The following is an 11,486-nucleotide window of genomic DNA, read 5'->3' on the forward strand; positions in this document are numbered from 1 at the left end:
AAATAGGTGGACCTTAAAAATCACACCTAATATCTATCAGTAACAGGTACATACTTGAAAATTGTTTGATATGTAGAATGTTTACAAATTCTTTGTCTATATTTATTATTAGATTTGGTAATAGTTATAGGGATCATACCGACAAATAGGAATAATGGCTTATTCTTGTTCTCCCTATTACGTCATAATGGTATGTTCCAGTCCCAGGTACCTCAGCAGTACATGTCACATCATGTCGGACGCGAAACCGAGCACAGAAGCCATCCCCAAGTGGCAGATCGCCCTCGCCGTGGGGGGAACCCTGGCGCTGGGCGCCGCGGGGGTCTGGTACTTCACCCGCAAGACGTCCAAGAACGACGAGAGGAAGGAGCCGGACGGCGGGCCCGCTCCAGAGGAGCAGGCGGACGAGCCCATCCCGGAGCCCGAGGTGGAGTTGGTAAGGAGGTCATCACTACTGTACTGATGAAGGTTCCTGTTTCAATGTGCCCTCCCCACGTGTTCTTTTTATTTAACTACAGTACTCTTCAGACAGAGGTTTCATAGTAGTCATAATGTCTTAGTAACAGGTACGAAAAATGTCATATAAATGATAAAAATAGAAAGTGATTGTATATGCATATTAAAGTCATAAAACATTGACAGGTGAATTACTCGTAGTGTGTTGCATACATATCATCATCAGTCATTCTATCACAGGATACGCCTTATACAGCATATACAGCAGCTGATATACAGTAAACCTTGTCTTTAGATGTACTATAGTATCAAGTCCATATGCCAAATACTGTAAATGCACATGTTATTTTGGGTCGCTTTTATGAGGGAAAAGGAGGTTTTCATGATTTTAATTTCACGGTTGAAAGAATCCTGATGTCACGAATTCGCATTACAGAGGTCATCCCAAAATGTGAAAATATTGGTTACTCTCATCTGCCAAATAAACATACGGGTACGTTTATTTTTTTGGGCCCAAACATCCACCCAGTACGTTCTTATTTTGCGCAGTACGTTTATTAATTTTTTGAAAACCAGTAATTTTTTTCAACTTCGTGTGAAAAAATTGACAAATCATCGACGTGAAGACGTTTATAAACGCATATTGTAGCGAGAAACTTGTCATTTTCGGGCCGGTTTTTGCAATCACCGCGTGCATAAATTCGTCTGAATGTTCTATTGTCATGGGTGGTGCTTATCAAAATACAAAATATTAAATGCCCGTTTTTTTTGTCTATTTAAATTCCTAATTGCAAATAACAGTTAAAGATTTGTGCATATATCAGTAAGGGTGCATTTTAGTACAAGAGACACAGGTTACCCGTCAATTTTGGTAATTTTCCGGGGGGTACGTTTATTCCGGGGGTATGTTTATTTGATTTTGAAGATTTGTCCGGGGGGGTACGTTTATTCCGGGGGGTATGTTTATTCGGCAGATGAGAGTAAGTCACTGCACATGTTTCTGTATTTACAGTACTACGTTGTAGAGTTCATATGATACATGCTGTACTGTACTGCATATTAAGTGCAGAGGTCACAGAAAAAATGCAAAAAAAAAAATATCACCACTTAAGTTTCTGCATATAACGTTACAATAGAGTAGTACAGTAGTAGAGCATATAATTAAGTTACAACTTACATGGGTAGATATGGTATCTTTTGTATCATGGCTGGCATTAAGTTTAAGATATGAAGAATAGTATTAACATGTACCAGGAAATATGGGACAATTTTGGTATACATGTTTGATGACTGTTCAGTTGTATGCACCAGTTTTAGCTAATCAATTAAAAATGATTTAAGGAATTATTTGTTGTGACAAGAAAGTAACAAAGCATAGCATTAGTATCCAGGTAAGAAAGTTGCAAATGAATAAAAAAACAGTTGGCCCCAAATCTAACCTTTTTGAGATGTTATTAAGACCTACCTATAATAGCTACATACCAAATATCAAGATGAAATCCATCTAATTCTAAGCATTCTCGTGTTGACATGCACGGACACTATCAAAAACATAACCTTAACAAAGGTAATGATTAACAGTACTGTATTTTTACTTCTCATTTTTTTCCACTACTGCAGAGCCCACTAGAGAAGGCACAAGGAGCTAAGAACAAGGGCAACAAGTACTTCAAGGGTGGCAAGTTTGAGGAGGCCATCAAATGTTACAGCGAGGCTCTGGAAGTCTGCCCTGACACCAACAAGAAAGAGATGTCCACGTTTTATCAGAACAGAGCCGCTGCATATGAACAGTTGGTAAGTATGATGTCAGGTTTATGCCAGGAAAAAGGTATATTTTACCACCATGTTGCAGTTACAACATGTACTTCAAAACATGTTGTTTCCATAAAACCCTAATGTTGCCTCAGCCCACATTGTTAGGCTAAGAGCCAAGATGACTTGCCACTCCTAAGAATATCTCATTCTTAAAATGCTAGCAAGTGGCTGATGTGCCTAGTACAGCATATGTTCTGGTCAATGCAGCACATTGGCAGAACATACTGCATCTGCATCAAACCCGTAATATATTGTGCATAGACAGCATATATAGCACTTTGGCATCATCTCGTTTAAGGTCAGATTTGCTGTTTAAAGATGACATTCTGTTTTCATTTCTCAAAATGTTGTGCTGGAAACGATACCCAATGCAACTGCAACTACAACTGGCAAAGTTCTGATGCAGCGTTGCACCAAACATCCAACGAAAACCCCCCCAAAAATCTGGGTTTCGCGCAGTGCATTCTGCCGACATGCTGGTCAGTGCTCACATCTAGAATGCTTCACACTGTTCCTTTTTGTTTTCAGAAATCCTTCAAGGAAGTTGTAGATGATTGTACCAAGGCGTTGGAACTGGACAACAAATACATCAAGGCTCTGTTCCGCAGGGCCAAGGCTTACGAGAGGATAGATGAGAAAAAGCAGTGTCTGGAAGGTAAGTTCTGACTCCACACAAAAATTTCTTTAATAGCATCCTTAGACTGTTGTGAAACATTTTCATACTAGATAATTCGGACAGTATAACATTTGCCATATATGTGTTCTTGGCACTTTACCAATGGTCATTGTCAAAAAGAACCCAGTCGGATCTTTCTTGAAATACAACAGGTATTGAGAATAGTCAGACACTCTTCTGATGTTAGGGAACATCAAATCATCCTTCCAAAGTTACTAGTAACTCAAATTTGATTTGATTATGTATGGAAAGGAAGGTGTGGTCTAAATCTGGTTAGACTGCTCCCGAACTTCAGCCAACTTAGGTTGTTGGTTGGTTGGGAGAAGGTTCTGAAAGTGTGACAGGCTTTTAAAGGGAGTTCTTCCAGCCATTTCATAGTTCACCTACATGTACATGTGTCCTGTAGACGTGACTGCAGTCTGCATCCTGGAGGGTTTCCAGAACCAGCAGAGCATGATGATGGCTGACCGGATCCTCAAGGACATGGGCTGGGAAAAGGCCAAGGAGAAGTACAAGGTGGGGAAAATAAGGATGTCGGCAGAATGTACTGCGCCTGCGCAAAACCTGTAATGTACAGGCACAGCACTTTGGCAGAATGTCTTGTTCAAGATCATATTATTGTCAATACGTTCTGACAATGCGCTTCTGTTTGTGCGCTTCTGTAGTTATTTCCATATGCTATAGGTACAAAGGACAGGAAGTATGGTCAAAGGTCCCAGAGAAGGTTATCTCACTTCCTGTCTTTAAGTTCCTGCATGTCTCTTGTGTAGTGGAACCAGTGGGAAATGAAATGTTTAATGTACTGTATGATATTTAATAATGTTGGCCACTGAAGCAGATGTTCAATTTCTTTTTTTTTATTCAATGACTGACAATTGAATGTGCTATTGGTTTCAGTGCTGGAATGTTTCTGGGTGTCGTGTATTGAAATTAGAGATACTGGTCAACTGTGTTTGTTGTTTGCAACAAAGGATGTTTCCATTTTCTTCAGATTATTCATTATTACTAATATTAGGTAGCTTATGCAAAGTGAATGTACTGAATGTTGCCCTTTTTTTCTACAGAACCGTGAGCCTGTCCTGCCATCCACCCACTTCATCAAGGCGTACTTCAGTTCCTTTACTGAAGACATCATCTCCCAGCCGCTGGAGAAGGTGGTTAATGATGAGGATAAGGACCAAGAGGGGGAGGCAGAGCAGGAGGCACCCCCCAGGTCAGTAACTTGATGTTGGGATGGGGCTGCACATTGGCAAAACGAACTGCCCCTGTACGGAATCTGGAATGCAACATGCTTAGCACTTCAACAGAGGGTATTGTTTAAGGTCGTGTTCATGTACAAGGATAACATTCCGTCTATAGTTTTCAAATGTGGTGTTGGAGAAGATAACAGCAAGTACCCATTTTACACCTGGGTGGAGTGAGGAAAGTTGCATAAAGTTCCTTTTCTAAGAATGCAACGTCTTGCCAGGAATGGAACATAAAACCTCTTGATTTGTGGCCTAGCCACTTGGCGATTTGAAACCATAAAAAAATTTGAACACATTTCTTAAATTGAGGAACTACAAGTAGTTAAGTAATGCAACCTTATTGACTTCTGAATATAATCAATGACTGAGACACCAAAAAGATGTTTAAATTTATTTGTATAGGCACCTTTGTTTTACATAGATATAAATGTTAAGGTTAACAACGTTTCACAATTTAAAATGCTATAGAGATATTAATATTCAGGTATAAGTTTCTATCATTTTGCTTGTTACTAGTGTAGAAGTATTTCTGCCATCTGTAGTGGGAGCATGATTACTAAGGATGCCCTTGTTTTTCAGTGATTACCTGAAGGCTAAAAGGTACTTCCATGAAGAGAACTACGACAAGATCATAGGAGAGTGCAGTAAGGAGATCGACAGCCAGGGGGAGCACCTGGCACATGCTCTGCTGATGAGAGCCACATTCCATATGTTGATGGGTCAAGCTCCCCTGGCCAGGCCAGACCTGGACACAGTCATCAACATGGACACAGCTGACAAGAAGGTGACTTAGAAAGTCTTGCAGTCTGTAGGCACTTTTAATTGCTGGGAAATTGATTCAGATCAAGAAATTTATGTCATAACATTCCAGATGAGTTTTCTGTCCCATGTGATTAGGGTTCTAAAATAACGCAATGAGACGACTGGGAACCTTGGACCGATCTTTGGATCCTTCGTTCTTTCAACGGACTATGCCATAGCCTTGCTCCTAATCCTACAGTCCTTTCCTGGTCTCATATGCTCGAATCGCTAAAACTGTGCTACAATAATATAAAAAGCTCACACAGCAATACGTCTGACAAAGGGATACATTTTATAATAGGATTTCACGTTAAAATGTTGCTGACGCGAGTCATAAACTGGCAAAAAAACATGCACTGTTCGTCTGGCCATATATTATGTTAATTGCCTGCAGTACCGCCTATGCTCGCCAGGGGACATAATGTACTAGTATGTGTGAGCGCAAGGATTAGGAACCTCCTTGGTGTGCGTAATATTTATTGTTAAAACCCTTAGCTGTGTACATGCCCTGTGTGCGGGTCCATGTACATGTACAGTATTCGGAATGGCGGTAATGGCAAAAACATAGTGGCTCTGTGAAGCGCGGCCAATCAGCCAAACCCGGAGGTCAGTCAAAGACGGTGGAAAAGGTCAGGGGTCAAACGGCATTACATCAACACAATTCCTTGCGGCTGTCGTGTGCCGAGCTTTAAATTTCTATTTGTTTTTAGTGTCTTTTTGGCGATAAAGTTCTGATTTTAGTCGCGAAATGTCCGGATTTACGCTACAAAATACGTGCTTGGGGACCTTGATAGTAATAATTTTAGGGAAATTTATCCTTCCCTCGGCGATCGAGGATTGATCATCATTATTGCCCCGATGGGAATTTGTACTTAGTACGTAGGAGTTTGAGAACTTGGTATCCGTCGCGGAGTCGACAGTGGTCCGCGATTTTGCAAACAAGGTAGACGTCGGGGGCGAGCAGTACATGTATGATGCACCTTATTTTTAGAGCTCCATAAAGAAAAATACAGTCCTTGTAATAAATTTAGCGTTTCAGCTGAACAGTCAGTTCAGCACCCAGGACAGTCTGTAGTCATAAAATTCACCAGTAGTACTTAATACGGTCTCGATTCCTTTTATTCAATAAAAGTATTATTTTTATGTTGCCAGAATTTGCCAGGAACTGTATATTCCAAGTGGAAGTGATTTTGTGTGTACTTGAGTGAATTGTATTGAAACCATTGCGGAAAATGTGTATTTTATTAAAATAAAATCTAAACTAAACTACCTACATGCCAATAATGATAACCCCTTCATACTAACACACAAAATGTATATGCGTATGTAGGGGAGCAAGATTTATATCAAAAGTCATATCATCACTTCAAAGAAAAAACACATTTGCTGCATACGATTTTGTTGTGCAAAAATACTACACCAGCAAACGCCAGCTTTTCAAAAGCACTTGTTTTATTAGGGACACCATGTTTTCTTAATCTCTGGCACATCTTCTATTGAAATGTGTGCTTCCAAGGAATAAAATACAACACAGTTTTGGCCATTGGGCAACCCAACCTGTATTCGAGCTGGTACCTTGTGTATTGTATTTATAGTATTGCAGAATTTAGGTTTGGATTTAGTCATTAGCTTTTTGTGTACGTACTTATCACTGAATAAGGTAAGGCAACCTATCAAGCAGTTTCTCTGTTTCTCCCTATATTTCTAGCTATGGTGTAATGCCATATTTTTCTCCTATATGTCTAGCTGCGGTGTAATGCCCTGATCAAGCGAGGCAGCATGTTGATGCAGAGACAGCAGTCAGAGGAGGCGCTGCAGGACTTCCAAACAGCAGTGGACCTGGACCAGGAGAACTCAGATGTCTACCATCATAGGGGCCAGGTGAATGGGCACTCATTATTATCTCCTTGTTATATTTGCGTGTTAAAGTTCACAGAAGGAAAATAAAATATTGTTTTTGCCCTATTCCCTCATCTTCTGTTCCAAACAAATGACTTGACTTGGACCAGACAGTTGTTACTATGGTAACATGTTGGATTACATCAATGTAGCAAAGAGGCAGGCCAGACCTCCTGGGGTTGGTCACCATATATGGTGTTGGAATACATTATGTAGCAAGCTGGCAGGACATTCTGGAGGGACTGGCCACCATGTTATATATGAATGTTTTCTTAGAGCTATTAAATTTTCAACCTCCTTGGTTTCAGTAAGAATAAGCAGAGCTTTTTTGAAAAATTCAAAACAGTTTGAAGATCTGCTTATATGTATGAGAATGCAAATTGACAAAGGGTAGAGTCACCTTCATCAGTTTGCTTGTATTTCCAGTTGAACTTGCTGTTAGACCGGGTCCCAGAAGCCCTGCGGGACTTTGAGAAGTGCTGTAGCCTGAAGCCAGACTTTGCCCTGGCCACGGTGCAGTACAACTACACCCAGTACCGGGCGGCCATGCTGCAGCGCTCGGCCATGCAGGTCCAGGACGCCATGAAGCAGTTTGAGGAGTCCATCTCCAAGTTCCCTGACTGTGCAGAGGGATATGTTCTATATGCTCAGGTGATAATACTTGCTGTAATGCCTGATTTTTTTTCACGGTACTTTCGTGTTCACTTTTTTCACTTATCATTACTGTGATCAAATTGTTTGTCTTTTGCCCCCTCTCCTGCCACCGTGAAGACTAAGTTCTGTGAACATGTCCATTTTCCTCAGATTGTGAAATTTTGCTTCCGTGAAGACAAAGGGAATTGCAGTACTTGACCTCAAAATGAAATATTTCTGTCAAATCTAAAATTTCACATGTCTGGAAAAAAAACAACTGACAATCAATCTTTTTATTTCTTAAATGTACTAGTATTAACCTAATATTCTAACTAAAAGGTTGCCATCATACAAACTACATGTACTTACAAAGTGGGTATAGCTCTCATGTATGCAGACAGATCTCCCTGCTGCCTAACATGGTACTAGTAACCAATACAAGTTTTATCTTAGCAGGCTGAAGCTTAAGATAGAAGGATATGTTAAATGTGGAATGTCAGATTATCAGAAAGAGTTTGTTTATATCAACGCTTTGTTTTTTTATCTATACAGGCTCTTGGTGACCAACAAATGTTTGACAAGGCAGACGACAACTATAAGAAGGCTATAAGTTTAGAACCACAGAATGCCACCACTTATGTACACAGAGGGTGAGTGTGTTTGTTTGTTTTGCATAACCGGTAAACCACGTTTAGGCATAACACATCAGTTTTAGTACAAGCTGCGTTAGACCGGACTGTAAGGTTTGAACCACTCACAATGGGAAGGACCCCTACTCTTTTCGATAAGTGCAGTGGAATCTTTAACTTACTCCAGATGTGGCTCTCCTATAAACACAGGACCTCTGACTTTATGTCCTATCCGAGAGGAAGTCCCTAACCAAATCTAGGTGCTCGTTTTCACCAGAGTCAGGAGAGGAAATACATGTAGGTTAATGTATTAAGTGCCTGCTCTGAGGACACAACAATGGGGCCTGCCAGGGATTCAAACCCAGAACCTTCAGATTCTGAGTCAACTTAACAACCCAAACCGTGTAATTGCCTGTGCACATGTGCGTTATATATAGCCAATCGCAATTGCAGCTACATGTAATTAGTTCATGTGGTATACACTGCTTTTGCATGAGTTTTAACAAAGTGTTACATCGTTTTTACACAAAATTCAATCGCAATTCAAATGCGATTTACACGACTTTTGCACAGGAAGTAAGCAAGTTAAAACCGTGTGTAAAACACATGGGAAGAGAAGTTAGTTGAGATCTGCACTACAATGTTGTTGGCCATGTTTTTCCAGGCTGCTCCACCTACAGTGGAAGCAGGACATAGATGCAGGGCTGTCCCTGATACAGAAGGCCCTGGATATTGATGACAGGTGTGATTTTGCATACGAAACTATGGGGACCATTGAAGTTCAAAGGTAAGTTTGTCTCTTGTTAGTGGATTGTGCAAGTATCTGGATGGTGTTCATTGGAAGTAAAGCCCATTGTTGTTGTTTACCCAACTCATGCCTATAGCACACAGGGAAGCAATGTTCCTTGCAATTTCTTTGTATAGGTCCTGTATAGTTTTTCATTTTTCCTGTTGTGTTGAAATCTGTATGAACTGAATGCTTGATCAATAAAATCACTACATCAGGTGCAATAAGCCACCAGTAGGTAAAGTGGTGTTGTGTAGTATAGAATCTGACTTGTCACAACTTGTGTCTTAGTCCCTGAAGCACGTCGGCAAAACACACTGCACCAGTGCAAAACCTGTAATGTAAACAAAGAATGTGCAGAATGTCGGAAAGATATTGTCTGCAAAGGCGAAATCCTGATGCAATGCCCCTCTCTCCAAACATTCAATGAAAACTGTGAAAAATCCAGGTTCATTATGTGTTCTACAGTCGTGCTAGTCCCTAGTTTCTGATCCTTGCAGACTTAAAACTGCTCCACACTGCCTTTTTTTATATAAGAACTTTATTGCATGACAATTATACATGGTACAATGTATGCCAAAGACAATTGAACATAGTCCAAAAAAAGAAAAGGGTATAGAATGAAAATTAACATCCTAATTACATACATGACATTGTACTACACATCAAGACCTAATACGGTATGCAATCAAGTAGGGCTAATTATGAGGTTTGGGAGTTTTTATAATAACAAAAGTCTTTTATTAAATTACCTATTCTACCTTGCATTGTAGTTGTTGCATTAGTTTTGAATTATGTAAATATTAAATCTGTCCATAGCACAAGTCAGTTGAAATCTTTTGTACTAGATTTGATAAATGTGAATACTACATGTAGTAGCTTATTACATAAAACATCATATCTAAGAGCATTTCATGATAAAGTGAAATTCATGTTCAATTTGCTTTGGACCTCCCAGGGGCAACTTGGAGAAGGCCATTGAGCTGTTCAACAAGGCCATCAGCATAGCCAAAACAGAGATGGAGATCGCACATCTGTACTCCCTGTGTGACGCAGCCGTGGCGCAGGCTGAGGTGGCCAAGAAGTACGGCCTGCGACCCCAGGCTATGATGTAACTTAAGCAATGTTCTGTGAGGGAAGAAAAAAGAAAAAAAGCACAGGCTGAGATATATAAGAAAAACTACTATATATTATGGTTGAACCTGGAATAAATTGTGTATTTGAGGGAACTATTACAAGTGAAATATTGACTTCTTCTCAGAGCTGATTGGAAGATGTAAGCTTCGTCAACATCAAAGGATATTTTGTTTGGAACATACCAGAAACAGGGCATTGATGCTTTTTCAGACAGTGAACAGGCACTGGATAATATAATTTTTACATATTATGTATCGTACTGAATTTGTTTTGTTTGAGTTTTCACTTGAGTTTATTGTTCTAGCCAGCATCCGTCTTTTTGCCATTTGATGGAATTTTGCTGCTCTTGACGGACAAAAATTTGCTCAATAAGGACAGAAAACGACAAATGTAAAGACCTTGTAAGAGATGTCATTAAAGTAAGCTTAGTCTACCAGCAAAATTTGCCCTGCAAAATATATTAATGTAGGAAATAGAATTTCAGATGGTCAAGATTTCAAAATTTTCTGTTTGGAGCATGCCCCCAGACCCCCTTAAAGATTGTCAACATGTTGTTATATCAAACAAAACTCAGAAAAAAACTCAGGCTGGCTAGAACACAGCTTGAGTTGTTCAGTTTATCATTTGGAACACTAAAATGCTCGTTGCCCTTGGTCAAGTGACAGAAAAAAACAAGTCAGCTGCTGCTGAGGATACAATGCAGTACCTCGTCATGTCACAAGGGGTCCTTCTTCTACCACAGTGCTGCTGTCTACATGTGTCTATTGTGCAACTGTGTAATGCCCGTCAAAACTGGGTCTACTAGTAAGAGCAAAGTGATCTGAAGGATATTTTATATACAAAGAGGAAATAATGGTTTGAACATTACAGCCCTGTTACGCATATCAGAATTCCTTGAGTTGCGCATGGACATGTCTTTTGTATGCAGTTGTACGCATATGTGCATCTCATTTGTTATGTATAATTTTTTATGTACGCAGGCATGCGAACATTATGGCCCAATACGCCTGCAAGATACAAGGCTTCAAAATTTGTCAATGTCTTGACTTATGTAAGATCATAACCAAGTCATGATCAAAGTAGTCGAAAAATGTCTGTATTTTTAAGCGTACGGCTGTGTACTTAAATGTTTGGGACCTTAGAAGTAGCCTGGAATCCATCTCCGCTCCGTTCCTCCGCTCTGCATTCACGTGAAAGCAGAGCGGAGGAACGGAGCGGAGATAAAGCGTTCATGGATGGATTCCAGGCTACCTTAGAAGGACTTGATGTGTGCAGAAGTGTGAGGGGCTTTTGTATGAGTATCACTCATTACAGGACTACTGATACTAGCATGTCAGCAGAACGTACTGCGCCTGTGTGAAACCTGTAATGTACAGATGTGCATAGCACTTCTACAGAGTGTAAAT

At 40.1% G+C, this 11,486-nt stretch overlaps 1 protein-coding gene across 1 annotated transcript; it reads left to right on the plus strand.

Moving 5' to 3' along the window:
• The first annotated feature begins 191 nt into the window (after positions 1 to 191).
• Positions 192 to 11,202, plus strand: LOC109482796 (mitochondrial import receptor subunit TOM70-like). The gene is made up of 11 exons (XM_019785634.1): positions 192 to 436; positions 2,077 to 2,250; positions 2,800 to 2,926; positions 3,354 to 3,463; positions 4,012 to 4,160; positions 4,774 to 4,978; positions 6,742 to 6,876; positions 7,321 to 7,545; positions 8,080 to 8,177; positions 8,821 to 8,943; positions 9,902 to 11,202. The coding sequence occupies exons 1-11, from the start codon at positions 233 to 235 to the stop codon at positions 10,056 to 10,058; spliced, it is 1,707 nt and encodes a 568-aa protein (XP_019641193.1). The 5' UTR covers positions 192 to 232; the 3' UTR covers positions 10,059 to 11,202.
• The last annotated feature ends 284 nt before the right edge of the window (positions 11,203 to 11,486 follow it).

This window comes from Branchiostoma belcheri, unplaced genomic scaffold (assembly GCF_001625305.1).
Source record: "Branchiostoma belcheri isolate BF01 breed outbred unplaced genomic scaffold, Haploidv18h27 scaffold60, whole genome shotgun sequence".
Lineage (NCBI taxonomy): Eukaryota > Metazoa > Chordata > Leptocardii > Amphioxiformes > Branchiostomatidae > Branchiostoma > Branchiostoma belcheri.

Bases quoted from the DNA above. Each gene is read 5' to 3' on its own strand.
- LOC109482796 (XM_019785634.1), top strand. From the start codon at position 233: ATGTCGGACGCGAAACCGAGCACAGAAGCCATCCCCAAGTGGCAGATC. The intron at 437-2,076 runs GTAAGGAGGTCA...CCACTACTGCAG, and splicing joins CGGAGCCCGAGGTGGAGTTG to AGCCCACTAGAGAAGGCACA. The intron at 3,464-4,011 runs GTGGGGAAAATA...TTTTTTCTACAG, and splicing joins AGGCCAAGGAGAAGTACAAG to AACCGTGAGCCTGTCCTGCC.